Source organism: Strigops habroptila, chromosome 10, assembly GCF_004027225.2.
Source record: "Strigops habroptila isolate Jane chromosome 10, bStrHab1.2.pri, whole genome shotgun sequence".
In the NCBI taxonomy this organism is placed as follows: Eukaryota; Metazoa; Chordata; class Aves; order Psittaciformes; family Psittacidae; genus Strigops; species Strigops habroptila.
Window position 1 is genome coordinate 16,152,276 of NC_046359.1, and position 16,064 is coordinate 16,168,339.

Here is a 16,064-nt window from a genome sequence, read left to right on the forward strand (position 1 = left end):
TTTACTGTTCAGCCAGTACACCTATTGGAATCCAGAACCAAGCCAGCAGACCTGACTAGAGGCTTAACAGAAGTCACCTCATGGAGGGAAAGCAAACCTCCAAGATGAATTTTACCAGCATTAACAGCTGACCTCACTTAAGACAAGGGCTGAATAAACTCCACCAGGATTCACTTGGTACATTATTTTTAAACACTGAGATCTGCAGTTTCAAAGCACAAAAATTTAATGAGCATCTCATCCTACTCCATTGCTTAGTATTCTATCCAAGAGTGTTGAAGAGGAAGAAGAGAAAGCGAAAGACGTGGACATCAGCAGCTACAGGGATATGTGCTAGACTTTTTACCTAAAAAACCCAGTATAAACTGATTACCTCTTCTAAAATGCTCTTTTGAGCTAAAGTCACAAAATGTTTACTTTTTATTATGTTCAAAAGCAAGTTCCTAAAGAGCAAAAACATATCTCATGGCACATGAACAAAATAAAAAGGTGTATATCCTCTTGAACTCCTACTTGTCACAATTAACTCGTACACTCTACCACAAAAAGGCAAGAAAACCAGCACTAAGCCAGACAAATTCACACAGTCAAAGCTCAATAAAAAATTATAACCAGGTAAGAAAAAGTATGACCTGATCAATAGTCGAGTTCAGTGTGGTAAGCAAAATAAACCCACGGCCTTGAACCAAGTATTGTCCCAGTGCTGCCATATGTGTTTCTTCTTCTTCATCTTCCTTGGCCTCTGCCCTCTGCACCACTGCATTGCACAGCCTGTTGACATCCGTCAAGAATTCCCGTGCCAGTGAGTTACTGGCACTGCTCATGTCTGAGCTGTAAGTAGAGGAAAGTACAGAAATTAAATCCATCAGAAAATACATTCCTTATGGAAAGAGGACACGGTGGGGGTTGGGAAGAGAAGAGTTTTTCTCCTCTGTATCCCACCCTACCTGCACCCAAAGCATGGTCTGTAGAACTAAAGAATAAATATACTAATGCAGGTGGGAGGGAATGGGAAGGATGACCTTAGAGAATTTCTTTTATTTCACTGCAACTTTAGCTCACAACCCCAAACACTCATTTTATTACTCTATCAGGTAAAAGCCGGTGACACACAGCATTCCCTCCCACTGCATAAATGAAAGCTAATGATGTAGTTTCAGCTTTTCTTTGTAACCTGTATGTGAGCTTCAACCTTTATCTGCTTCTAAAAGGCATTTGACCTGAAGCATAAGGGGAAATCGGGCAGCTCTTACACAGCATTGTACAGAAAACATGTTCTTTAACAGTTTATTTGAATACATTATCTTCCATCATGTTATGTATTCCAACAGTACACAGATTGTTCCAAGGGAAAAAAGAAAAAAATTAAGTATTTAAGATGAATGTGGGAGTTTCATAAATACAACACTTTAGATTTACCAACTCAGTGTTTTCCCTCAAGCCAGACTGAGTGGTTGGCAGACACTGCTATAGTATACTTAATTCAAGATATAATTCTATTGCAAATGTCCAGGAGAAAATTCCAAAAGCGTTGGTACTGTTTCCCAAACTGAATGATTTTACTTTAGATAATGTGCACAGGCCCTCAACACTTGTCTATTTACTCTCTTATAAAAATGCTTTTTTGGTTTTCTCTCATGCCACAGCATTCTTTGTTGGTCAGCACTACTACATGATGGAACATTTAAACACTAATCAAACAAAACAAGAAATGCAAGACACAGCTGTAAAAAACTCTCGAGAGTATTACTGAGGAAGGAAAAACAAAAACAAGAATCAGTGATAGCAGCTACAGAAACCAGAACATTTAATCCACATAAAACCCACTCAATTGATACTACAGCATATTGAACTCCTTTACTTTCTATATAAACAGCTGAAGTAAAAGCTTAAAAAAGTCAATTTTCTTTATATGCAAGCATAGAACATGCAACAGAGCCAAAAAACTTAAAATATAACATTTAAAAATAACAGATGGATTAATACTGCTTGACCAAGAAACATGTACATGTGATTATTAGGTGAAAAGTAAGACCCTATATGAAAGCACAAGTCTGTCAGCATTCGTGGAACAGAATGCTCCAAGGGACAAAACTGCATACTTATAATGACATTCACCACAGAATTAATGGGAAAATTCTTACCAGAATTACTTTGCCAGCTTAACACATTTATCTTCTATGTGGAAGAAAAAGTAAATATGTTCTGGAAACACACCACCCTTGGTTCACCTGTTTTTAAGAGGAGAAAAATACAAAGAAATTCATATTAACAATGATGTTTTTAAAACTCATTTAAGCTACCTATCTGAAGTTTAAGAAGAGTCCTGGAGGGTTTATGAGCTTTAAAACTCTAGTTTTCACTTTTAACTTATGACTGAGCACAACCAAAATCCTACGACAGAGAAAATAATTGCTGCATATAAGATAAATTAACATAGTAAAGTTCACTAGTTTTTAAAATGTAAAACGTGCTAGGTATGCAAGTTTAAACATTTCCTTCCAGAAGCAGTACGAATTTTTAGTGACTACAATCTGCATACATAATACTTGAAGCACCTGCAGCTCTAGGTACAAGTGATGGATAGCATGAGAAACTGAATTATGCAGTCAGATGCTGACACAAATGCATTTTAAACCTGTCCTTCTATTTTGTCCTGACAGACAACCAATCTGTTACATTAAGGACTGGGGAAGATGTAATAAAAAAATTGGGAAGGAACAGTATTTTATGTGCTCTGTACAGTCCACTAAAGCGATTTAAGAGTTACTTCTCTCCTACTCCTTTAGCCCCATACAGTCCTATCAGAGGATCAGAACAGGCAATGCACTCCCCCCCCCCAAGCAATATTTTAAGCTATCCCTATTTTATCTGCAATTAGTCATGAAGAAAAGACTATGATAACAATAGGGAGAAGCAATCTCCCAATTCACTCCAGAATGGCCAGAAATCGCAAGACATTTACACCTAGGGCATGTTCTAGCAAAAAAAGTCAGAACAAAACAACACGCATGCCAGCCCTGCTTTTGTGAGCTCTGCACAAAGGGCAGAAAGATTCTGTAATAACTCAAGGAAAATGATTGCTGTACAGAGAATACATTCATGAAGTCCCAACATCCTATATTCCTTGCTCTAAGCTAAAATGTCAAAGGGTTTACAAGTTTTTTGTTTTAAAATGAGATTTTCAGCTTTACACTTAAAATTGTAATAAGCATGAACATTACAGGAAAAATGTCCTTAGGGAAAGAGAGAAACACAAGGTTCCCCAGGCAAGCTCCTAATATTTGCTTCCTGCTTTGAGTGCATGGGAACAATGCTTTTCATCCACAGCTTCACAGAAAACCAACTTACCCATGCAACTATCATTCACAATTCATTGGAACTGATCAACTTAAGCAGCTAGTGGTTTTGCAGTTGTAGCAGGCTATTAGATGTAAAAATATGCTGTCCATCATATTTTAGTGTCCTTCCATCTGAAAATTCAGTCTCCAGATTTCCTGCATTGTTTGCACTGCTACATGGATTTAACATATACTGACATATTCTAGCTAAAGGGTGAATTCTCAGCATTAGCATTAAGATACAAGTACTATTTTTATTGATGCTAATGCAAAAAGGCACAAAGCATGGCTTCTTAAGACAATAATTTAATATATCATTGGCAAGGAATTAAGATGCTCTTGTCTATAGTGAAGAAGAAAAAAAAAGTAAAGAGATATCATGCTGGATAATGAAGAGCTTCTTTTAGAATGCCTCACTCCAACAACTGCTAGCTACTTCTCAGTTGTACCTATTTCTTTTTCTGCAATTAAGTTTTAAAATGGAATGACAGCACAAATGTGTCTTTGGAAACAGATCTCGTTCATCCCACCTTGAAGCTAGAGACAAATAATAATAGCAGGAGAACAGAAACAATTAAGAAGCTTCCAAAAAAAGCTGCATACGCACAGACAACCTTCTTCCCTTTCTTATTTGTTTCCTGACAAGTGATTCAAGCACTTAAAGCACATTGCTTTTCAAAGAACTCAGTGAACAAGTTGCCCTGCTGATGCTGTAACACAACAAACACTCTGCAGAGGTGTTTTCTGGGGAGTTGTTTGGTTTTAAAAAACAGTAAATCCACCCCCACTCTAAGGTTTCTGCTTGCCTGTCACAATTCTGTTGCAGATTGTGGTACACTGATGCTACAAGCTACAAAGCACAGCATTTCATCTCACCCCAAGAAAGCATACCAGCCAACTTGCTTCATGTAGGAACTACTCTACTGCAGAATTTTTCTTTTCTTTAAAGTGACTCTTCTTTAACTGCGTGGTGATACCTAAGCAGATGCTACACAAAATGCCTGTACGGAGGTAGAGTGCCTTCACCTCTTGCCAGACTTCACAGGTCACCTTAATTAGGGAAAAAGCCCAAAATCTAAAACATCACACATTAAACTATATGGGAGCAGAAAGAAATGTACCAGAATCTCAGTTCACAGCACAGTGAGCAGTCCCAATGGGACACTTGGAAAACACCTTGTGTCAGGGCTTCCAATAGCTTGCCCTGAAAAAAGATAGGCACATTCTTAAATTCCATTTCACCTCTAGAAGAATATGATTTTCAGATTTCATAAAAAACACCTCCACTATTATTTATTTCTAAAAGGAAAAAATCCACAAGCTCCAAAAAAATAAATCACTTAACCATGAATAATGGGACATTCACAGTAAATCTGCCCTCTTCATGCCCATCTTCCTATCATCCTCGTAATTCAACCCATATCACATCTGCCCTCTGGCCCCCTTCTGCACCAGCTCTCAAGGGACTTATTTCTATTGTGGTATAAATCTATTTCCTGCACTTGAAACTGGTTGTTTTTCTGAACTTCTTTCCATTTTTGTAAAGGTGCTCATTGGCTGAGCATCTTAAAGTACAGGAATGCCTTGTGCTTATTTCAATGGACTCAAGCCTTTGAAAGAAAATACCAAAAAGTCATTCTTTAGATAATTTAAAGGATAGAACTCAGAAGTTAGACCAATTTAGCACTCAAACACCGAATCATGAATATGCTACCTTTACATAGTGCTAATGATTAGTAACATGCGGAATGCAGAAAATGCAACAAAAGCTTAAGGTCAGAGCTAGTACTCTGTATATGAGAGTGAACTCGGCCTTTTACCTGGTTATGTTTTCAGCAATTCATTGCCCAGAAAGGCCTGGAATGTCCAGTAATACAATAAGAAGTAGTAGGTACTAAATTACTACAGCAGCTTTGTCATAAAATATAGTACTAAGCCAAATGAAGTAAAAATCCCATAATACTAATTTAAATTACTACTTTCAGTAACTGTTGTTCAATAGCTATAGCAAGAGTAAAGGAGAGGCAGAAAGTTTGGTGGTGGTCTCCACTTCACACAACAGCCCCACTTAATGCTCTAATAAACCCTCCTCCCCATAGCCTTTTTGTTAAAAAAGTCTCTTTAAAATGTTAGTTTTGTAGCACTAGAAAAAAAAGAGCTACTTAAATAATCTCTATTTGTTGTGAAGTTAATGTCAATAAATTTCTTCAAATGGCTCATTACTAAATAATTATATCAGTCTAAAATGAACATGCCACTGAGTGATGTTCACACAGCTTGACTGCAGAGTAAACCAAAGTGCTAATGTACTAAGAAGGTATGCATGGCACATCTGAGCCACCTGCAAGCTTTAGTTTCCTGTAGCTCACTATGTTATTTTCAATAAAAGCAGCCTTTTTTACCGGGTTATATGAGCATCTTCATGCACCAAAGGAGTAATAGCAGTCTCATAAGAAAAATAAACTTACAAGAAGCTATTTTACAGATCATGCAAAGAGGAGTAGAGAACATACACCTAACAACATATGTTTAACATATAATTAACCTACCTCCCTAGTTTTCTGTTTCAGATGAGAGACAAACACTGATCATGCATAGCATGGCTGCAAGTCCTTTTGAGTACAAAGTACAATGAAGCTGCATTTGTAGTAGACATTAATACTTTGAAAAATGTAGTTTTTACAAGCCACTGTCAATCCAGTTATTTCTGGCCTCCAGTTCAAAGCTTGTAGCTCTTTTACCCATTCTCTAGAATAAAGTATATGTGCATATGAGTCATCACTGACCAATAAACACTACATTTACTTTCTACAGTATTCATTTCATTTAGAAAGTACTTGTCCCAGACTCATTGCTTGTACTTAACATTTATGCTCTGGAGAACATGCATGTGACCTCTTTGATGATTTTAACATTAATATTAATATGATTATATAAATTATTTTATTCAGATTTACTTTGGGGTTAAACTCTCAATTTAAGCTCAAGCTTCTGTTAGCAGAGGACAACAGGTATAATGAAGAACACCAGCACATTATTAACACTAAGACACTCCATAATAGGCTTTTGCAATTGTAGCACCAATTGCCATGTTTTTTACAGAAACTAAGTTTCTGTTGTTAGTAGCTGACACCAAATTCAACTGCCTTCTGTTTAAAGAAATTTGTTAACAATAAGATTAAGGGAATACTATGATTCATTTCTCTGCACAAACTGGAGAAGAAGAAGAAAATAGAGCATGAGTGTGCAACAGAAATATGTATCTAGCATGGCCTGGAACATATGCTACAGTGTAGCCTTTAAGTCCGTACTTAGTGGTGAAATGCAAGGAAAGCCTCAAGCTAGCATGTTGCTGAAATCAGCATTTTTCCTTTTCTTTTTGATATCCTTCAAAACTTTCAGCAGGCTACAAACAAATATGCAGCTGACATTGCCAAAATAGGTTACACAGCAGGAGCAAAACACAAGCCTTTGAAGAAAACAGGAACCTGCAATTCAAGCAAAGCATCAACAGAAAACTTGAGATACTTGAGATGCTTTGATGCCTTGTTCTACCAATGCAAGGCAATCAGCCAAAAGCTAGCTCATAAAAGGCAGGGAACATTTGCTAACCATCCAACAACTCTGATAACCAAAAACATAAGCAAACAGCAGCAAAAACACGACACTTCATGTTTGGTTCTTTCTCAAAAATGAGACACCAGACAACACTCCAGCTCCACAAAAGAGCTCGTACTTACTAAATTTCCAACCACTTTCTTCTCTGTCCTTTGCTATTATTTACTATTTGGAGTTACAGAAGCAGACAGCTCACTAAAACATACTAAGGCAGTGTTGCTCCAGTCATTAGGTTGCACATGCAAAGCAACCTCCTAACATACAGAATTTATCATGAGACTGCAGGTAGATGTCCATTTTCTTGGCGCAGTTCTACCTCTGACAAAGTCCTTTATTTTATCAAGGAGTTCAGTAGCTAGCTTTTAGTCTTCCGCATAATTCAGTAGATCAATACGATATCCAAGTAAGTTTCTCAGAGTCTCTCTCCCCAGAATAAATAAAAAAGTGAAAAATAAAAATGCTTAGTACTTCAGGATAAATAGCACATGCACTGTCCTTTTAGCTAACCAGGGAAAAGCGTGTCAAGTTCGCAAGATGGTAAACAAGCATTATTTTAATGAACACTGAAAAATACGTTCAGACCATTGTAGCAATGGTGTTGCTGTGCATGCAGGTGTGTTTATGTAGATATAATCTTACTAATACTACTTCTGTGTAAAATCAGAAGTACATTTAACTCCCACCTCACCTATGTGGCATGCTTGTCTTGCAATACCAAAGTATCTTATGCCTCCTATAAGTATGTAGTCTACTTATGTTCTGCTACCTAGGTATTAAACCAAAATTTAATCCATGAAGCTCAGTGCTTATACAATCCAAGAATTAGAAAATTTCTGTCTCTAAGTGGATGTGAAAGTACTGTATCTTCCACTGAAAAAAAAAAAAAAAAAAAGAAGAATTTTAAGGAATTACATTATCTATGCTTTCTGAAAATAAAATCCTTAAAGCAAAATTCCTCATTTTCATGTTTTGTATAGCCAAGAAACACTGCAACATGGATGGCTAAACTAACCACTCCTGCTGTAGAATAAGAATGCCAAGGAAATAAAAGGCAAACAAGATCAGACAACTACTATGCTAGATTTGTCTAAATTAAAGAAACAGGCACTTTCCAAAATACCTATCATATCTACAAACAAGTCAGCAAACTCATAATTAGCAAACATACCCAAGGCTACAGGCACCTAGAGATACACAAAGTGGCATTACAAGTACAGGCAGGTCAACTTCTCAGTTTCAGATGTCATTCTTCTGATCAAGACCCAGACCTGCGGTGCACCTCACTGAATATAAGTGAGGTAAAAAAAAAAAAAAAAAAAACCAAACTCTTCCTTAACCCCAAATCATTGCCATGTACTTTCAGGCCTCTTGTTTTTTTACAATTAGAAATGAAGCACATGGGTAATTTCTTTAGGCACAAAGTTTGTTCCAGACCACACTTCCCAAACTTGGGCAGTGTATTTTTGCAAAGGTAATCTAAAATGTATTTGCTAGAGTTTAATCTGGCTCCTTGGATATATTGTGACCCATAAGTGTTCAAGTCATGTCCTCCCCAGCATGACTGTTTCTAGAATTTCGCTTTTCTCTAGCATAATTATTGGTAATTATGCTCTGAATGAATGACAGAAGCTCAACTCAGAGACATAACAGATGAACATATATGCAATATTTTTATAGAGTAAAAAAAAAAAAAAAAAAAAATCTCATTTACCCACAACTAAGTTTTCCTGTTCAACAGTTTCCAAAGTGTGAACTTAAGACATGACTTCCATTAAAGGAACCTTGAGTTATATCCCTAGTGTTTCCACTGTATATCATCATTTCATTAGTCTGCGCATCTCACAAAGATGTCTGCTCCTTAAACACAAAATGTACTAATGGCCATGAAGCGCATAAGCTTGACGTACAGTGCCACTGGAGGCTATCATCTCAAACCAGCAACTTTCCAATTTATTAGCTGCCACTGAGTAGAAAAAGACTGTAACTAGTAGCAGCACACAGGAGGCTGGAAACCAAGGCAAGCACATCAAGATATAATAAACTGTGTTACAAAGGTTGACTAAAGAGGGACTACCAAAACAAGCAGAGAACTCAGCAAGAAAAGATCAAGTGATGAAAGGTCTGAGCACCCCAAACGCAAGCCAGTGCACATGCAAACTAACTGCAGACTTTTCCACATATAAGCAATGCACCAGAGATCTAAAAATAAAGTTAGGCATACACAGTTTTGTATGATGCTTTAGAAGTCTGTAGTTCCAAAGGTTAAAGCCACAATCATTATGATTATTACAATCATTATGATTATAATGAATATTCTACTTCTGATAACCATCACAAAGCTACTGTCAAAACTCCGGATCTCAACAACAGCCCTAGCCTACCAAGGCCTCACAATCTGGGGAGAGAATGCACAGCTGTATTTATATATATATAAAAAAAATATAATATAAATATAATATAAATGTATGTATATATATACACATACACACATACATACACACATATACATATATTACAAAGCCTGTACTAGAGTATGGTAGAGGCCTACCTACATGTTACTCAATCCTAGCAAGCTTTAGAGATTGAGAGGGTTAACGACCTCCTCTCATCCTAACTCTTCTTCAGTGTCAGTTGTCCTCAGTCACACCACATCAGCAACGTAATACTTTCTAGAACATGGACAACAGCTTTCCATATCTTACATGAAAACCCTAGCATAATTCTGTATAGCAACTGTACTTTGTTCATTGGTCTACTTTGTGATGAGTCATTTTTAAGAATATTTCATTAAAGTCAATCCAATGATTTTTGGTGCAGCTTTTAGTACATCATAAGCTACTGAGGCATTTACAGCAGTGAAATACAAACAGCATTTAATCAACATTTAACTTAAACTACAAGTTCTTGTCCTACTTGATTCTGAAGTATTCACATGATTTGTTCTTCATCTAAGTCTACTTGCAAAAAATAATTTGTATTACCTGCTTAACTCATGACAGGGCTTTTACAAGTAAATCATTATGTTGCTGTAATTTCAGGATGCTTAAAAATGAAACTTGACACATATAGCACCACCAAGCCCTATTTGTGCTTAATATTTACTTCTTGGAAAGTACTATTATCTTGGGGAACTGGAATTAAATGACACCCCACTACTTGTACAACACATATCAAAAATTTTGACTACATGTACCAACATGTAAGAAAGGGGAAGGGAAAAAGTGTTGCCAAAAAAAATAGGACATTTTTATTTTATGTCATCCTAGATTTTCCACATATAAATACCTACTTGATACATCTGACCCTTGTTTGGAAAAAGGGTTAGATTAAGATGTATAGGAGTCTTTGGTGCAAAGTTTTAAGAAGTGTTCACTGCAATGACAACTAATGCAAGCTGTAGTAATGGAACAGTGCAATGCAGTATCAACTGTGTGCTAAGAAAGAAGCACCAGAGATTAAGTGATCAACACTAGGAAGGTTGTTCTTGCTAAAATTCAGCAGGTTATCAGGTTCTGTCTTGAACTGTGAAGATCTGTATTCCCTTTCCAAGTTAGCAGATCATCAACAATTTCCTCCTTTCGAGTCTGTATGAAATACCATTGAGACAGTGGCAAAGAATCCCACAGGCTACCTGCATGTTACACAAGTGCTTGGGGACAGCTTCTCAAGTAACATGAAATTTTATTTAGTCATCAAACAATATAAAACACCTGTGAATGCATTCTTGTTGAGCCTGAAATGAAGCTAAAGATGAAAGATGATTCATCTACAAGATAAAAAGTACAGCACTAATGAAAGAGGCTCTCAAACAACCACCTACACACTCAAGTAATGCACTGAGCCTGTACATAAACTAATCAAGTTTATATTTAGCTTGTGATCTTATACTATCCAAAAAATCAGTAACTACAATATAATTAACCACATTAAATCCATTCCAGTTCATTTAAAATTTCCATATTTCAGACCAATGCATGAAGGCACAGAGAACAAACATTCCTTAGATGAGGCATGGGGAAACCTGGGGGCCTTCAAAGATAAGCACTGCAACATTAACTGTGTTAGAAAAAAATATGCTTGCGATCACGGAAACCAGCTATAACACATTGAAGAATACCAAGCTGTTACCAATACCACGAAAATGCTAAAGCAAGCTTTGTTAGTAGAGTTGAAGACAAGGATCTGTTCCAGATCTTACCTGGAGTTCCAGAGGACAACACCTGTAAGAAACACACGGTACTAGAGAAAGGAATTAACAAATATTCCACCACAAGATAGAAGCTATGCAGAAAATAAGGTGTGTGAAGGATGAAGATCTGTAAAATCATTCAGCAGGGAAAAGGCTGAAATGGCATAGCTCCCAAGTGAGCCTTATTCTGAACACTACTCACAGAGTGCTAACAAGTTCTTCTCCAAATTAAAATATATACAGGTCATAGTCCTAAATATATTCTTTCAAGCTTTAGGTTTGATATTTACCCCAAAACCAGACTACAGACCAAGCCTCGACAGCCGTGGTTGCGCAGCAATGACTAATAACTAAGTCTAAAGATCAATAACCCCCACAGACTGCAGAGTGAACGGAAAGAGGCAGGCTACTACAGAAAGTCAGTCAGAAGTTCAGGGCCTCTCCAGCAGCAAGCCTGCACAGACCAGCCCTGCAAGACTATGCAGACTTTGAGAATACCATCTTACATTAACCTGCAGTACAGCAGACAGCATGGCCACCAGTGCAACTGGCAAAATCACTGTAGTTGTGGCCACACTACAAGTATGCAGAACTGCATGTGCCTGGAGATTATTTTAAACAACAAATGTACCATTCAATGATCATACGAACCTTTTCATAAATCATGACCATAGAACCTTTTCTGTAATTTATAAGATTATACATTTTGATTGCACCAGTACTCAGACACATGGAAGAGGCAAAATGAAGTTGAGCAGCATCTTGAAGCACTTCTGCTAAAGGGATATGAATGAGTAAAGGCTGTAATTGAAACTGAAAGCTTAGTAGTTAGAGGATTAAAACTAGAAAGTAAGATCTTAGCATTGTGTCCAAAGTACCCGCTAGAAGCAATTAAGTAAGAGAGGAAGGTCAATGATCAGAGTTAACAAGATGACGACTAACTCTGCTTCTGGGACTTTAAAACTGGTCAGTTTTACAAGTAATCAAAAGTAATTTCTATGGATAATCAAATGCAGACAAGAAAGCAGGCAGCAATGATGAAGGTGGTACTAAAAAAAATTAAATATATGTTACCTAAATATCTGAGAGTTTCATATGCAGTTATCCTTGTCAAGCTCAGTCTGACAGCTTCTTAGCTAAGCACAAAGAGCTTCAGTCACTTTAGGGAAGCAGACCCTGTGCTTTCCCCGGGCTTTACAGCAAAGAGGTGTTTGTTCCAGCTGTGCTGACCCCTCTTGCACTGAGCTGCCCCCAGAAGACCCAGTCATCAACCAAGAAAACTACAAGCAAAATGACTCATGTAACATCTCACTTCAGGTAGCTTTCCTCCAGTGGGAGCGCAAATAAGGAACAGCTAGGATTTTTATTTTATTCTTGAAGTTTAAACAGCATTCAAGTCAAGCAGTGTAGAGAAACTATAATCAATAAGCACACTTAATTTCGTATAATAATAATTTAGAGTATAAAGTTTCACAGTATACCTAGTACTAGATAGACAAATATTTAAGAAAATTTTGAACCACCAGAGAAACCCCTTAATTCATCAATTCAACAATGCAAAAGATAACCAAACTATGTTTAAAAAGTACCCAAACTAGATGTCTATCAAACATGCACACACAAACAAGATGTGAGAGATAGGTGGGGAGATGGATGAAGTGTGCTAGGTGAAGGCCACTTACACAGCCAAGCAGTACTTCCAGTAGTCAAACATCATACAATTTTTCTGCAAGTGCCAAAGATTTAGCAGGACTCCAATAATCAAATTGACACTGTAATTGAAATAATTTAGACTCCTAAAAATAGTTCTAGATTAATTAGGAGTAACTTCTGGAGTTGAAAAGCCCCTACACAGCATTTCATCTATATATCCAGACATAAACAAAATTCTGCTTTCCTTTAATCTTTTGTTAATTGAAACATACAAATCAAAAATGAAACTGTACACTTTTCAGTGACTCAAATATCCCTTCAAAATTGAAAGATGCGACTAATACAAAGATAAATACGTACCTCAGGTAGCACACAAAGTCCTACACTTTGAGGCTTTTGTTTTGTTTTCTCTACAGCAAGTCATAAGAATTTTTGCTCTCAATTCTTTGAAAATAGGTTTGTTAACTCTTGCCGTCCAATAGAAAGAGAATAGGAAGGTGAAAGACTTGCACTTTTTGGTTAATTTTAGGACTATTTCAGTGTCTTCTTAAATTACTGAATCAAAATCGGACAAAATTAAACTTTTGAAATATTATAATGAAAGTATATGGCTGGACTTTCATCAGTTCCTGCAATAAAATTATGAACTACCAGGAATATTTCCTTAAGTCTTAAATATTTTCCTTACTAATTCACTCTTTTCCAGAACTAAGAACTATTGATCTTAATAATGAGAACTATTCATCCCTTCAGACTGCTGTTGCTGTTACTCATTCCTCATCTTTCAGTTAATTACACTAAAACTTAACAAATCAGTTGCTTAATGAGGTTAACACATCTTGTTTGATGCTTTTTGCCATTTATTTCTCCCTCCAAAGAAAAATAAAAAATTCCTCACAGATCTTCAGTAAATGCCTCCACAATACTAGAGAGGAATAAGTGAAGTCAGGTATTTGCTGAAATAAACCTGGATGAAGTTAACATCCGTTTTAATGCTTTCAATGAAGCCTGGCTTTGGCATTACCTGACAGTAATTCCTTCCAGTATTTCACCTTCCCAATTTTCTCTTTGGAAAGCAGAAAGGTCACAAGTTTCAAGAACCAGGAACTCTCGCCTCCTGCCTCACATTTAGTACTTCATGCTTCCATACTTTTACAAGAAGCACAGTGATGCTTTTAACTGAAGCCAAGGAGCTCAACTTCCTGGGTGCTCCAGTTCTGCACAAACATATCACAAAGCACAGCCCACGGTAACGCAGAGCCCGCAGCATCCCAGTAACCCCAGGCTGCAAACATGAACCACAAAGAGCCAGTAGCTTATAGTAAGAAAATCCTCAAGTCTGCACATTCTCACACTGCGTTTTCTCCTTTCCCTTCCCCTTAACACATTCCAGTAAAACTTCTGTACAGAGTGCTTCATCTGGAAGCAAGACACTGTCATGCACCATTTTCAACGAGTCACTGAAAGACTTGTTCAAACATAAGGCCTGAATCTGAACAGAGTTAAAAAGCATGATCTAGTGCATACCTTGCTGCTTTATCAGTTCTTCTCAAATGACCATGACAGCTGAAGCAGAGACCCTGCTGAGTCTAAGCAAAAGCCCCCAACTTCTGAGGAGCAGCTAAGGCACAGTTACACAAGACAGTTCAGCCCACCTGATAACTCATGACTAGCAAGAGGATGTTTCTGTTCCTGCCCAGCAACTCTTCCCTTCTTCCTCCAGCTCTGCACTCATCCAACTCCTTTTTGATGTGAGTCATCTCCACATGTTTGCAGAAAACTCTTTTTTCAGCTGGAATTTCGTTGTTGTTGAATTGCCATGTTGAGAGATCAGAGAGTTGTCACTGTCAAAGGAAGAAGGCAGGAGGGAGATCTCCCCCTTCAGCAGCAGCAAGCTGCTCAATCAGCTTAGCCAGCTCAGACTGGTGAGTCCAGGTGACAGAAGCAATCACAGATGTCTTCTACCTTGTCTTGCTCCAGCCTAAAAAGAGGTCTATCACCTCCAAATCAGTGCTATCACAGGCACTGATAGCTCTGATGACACCAGCCCGATTACTGATACTACCAAAAGTCCTGTGAATTTTCATCACACAATTTGCCAAAGTAACTGACATTCTCACAGCCATCTCTGAACTGGAGAAGAAAGCAAAGAGTCAAAGTAACCCCAGATATACATACATAGAGCCCTCGCCACACTGCATATTACAATCCTTTCCCAACATTATAATCCTGTTTTCCAGCAAACAAAAAAGATGACTTTAAAGTTAACTCAACAGTATGAAGTAGTGACATCTCAGCCTAACAGCCGTAGTGGCTGTTCGTCACTAAGGAAGCCCACAGATCCTGGCATCTCCTCAAAAAGGAATAAATAGACATTAATGAGGTCTTGCTGATGACGGCTGTTCACTCCAAAGGACTTAAATTCACCTGCAGAGGACAAGCAAGCATGTCCTGGACAGCAAGCACCTCCTGGGGCAGCAGAATCCTCTTACCAAATAATCATTTCACCCTATGTTCCCTCTGTGCCCTTCTGCCCGCACAAGACAAGTATTAAAGCCAGTTTTGCTTCAGAATTCCTCTATGTGCAACTTTATCTTATTTGAAAAGAGACCACCATGACATTGGAAGAATTCTTCAAATACAAAGGAAATTAGCTCCCCGTAGAAGCTGCAAGGGTGTACAACTGTACATTAATAAGGACACATGGTCTATTAAAGAAATCACTAACAATAAAAATACAGAACTGATAGCTTCCTCAAGTTTTGTTCATATTTCAAAGTACTTGCTTATGCTCTTTGAGCTTAACTGTAAGGAGAACTATATAAAAGCAGCAACTTTTAATAAGCGTTCAGGATGCAGTTTCTCTTTTCTGATATTTACGTATCAAGTATCTTACTTTCCAATAGATCCTATGCTATTGTTCCAGGTGCTGACAGTCTCTTTTCTTGTCTTAAACTGCATTAAAAACTGATTCAGAGGCACAAGAAAAGCCTAAAAGGGACAAAGAGAAAGGAAAAAGCAAAAGAAGCATTTAAGAAGGATCTTCATTAAATGATTACTAACCTAACAGAAAAACTTCTTAAGATTGGTTATACATTTTAATGGAAAGCTGTCTTTGAGTACAGTAAAAAAATCTAATGGGCGAAGTAGAGAAGGGAAAGCAGGAAGGGAGTGACATTAAAAAAAGCTCCTCTTAAGAAATCTGTATACAGTCTTACAAACCAAGTGATGACCGGCTTCCTGAGGTCTCATTTACTGTTGAC

General features: G+C 37.4%; 1 protein-coding gene across 9 annotated transcripts in view; it reads right to left on the bottom strand.

Moving 5' to 3' along the window:
* LYST (lysosomal trafficking regulator) overlaps nucleotides 1-16,064 on the bottom strand; it is an 82,772-nt gene that overhangs the window by 64,949 nt on the left and 1,759 nt on the right. For 3 of the 9 annotated variants that reach the window (XM_030500281.1, XM_030500280.1, XM_030500272.1), the window contains exons 1-3: nucleotides 14,457-14,686; nucleotides 2,145-2,231; nucleotides 633-831 (exon numbers count right to left, since the gene is read on the bottom strand). In XM_030500281.1, coding sequence (XP_030356141.1) covers nucleotides 633-824 — 192 coding nt within the window. In that variant the 5' untranslated portion in view covers nucleotides 825-831; nucleotides 2,145-2,231; nucleotides 14,457-14,686. Of the gene's footprint in view, nucleotides 1-632; nucleotides 832-2,144; nucleotides 2,232-3,790; nucleotides 3,805-4,462; nucleotides 4,535-14,456; nucleotides 14,687-16,064 lie in introns of those variants that run through there. The other 6 variants (XM_030500274.1, XM_030500278.1, XM_030500277.1 and 3 more) reach the window with 6 other exon arrangements.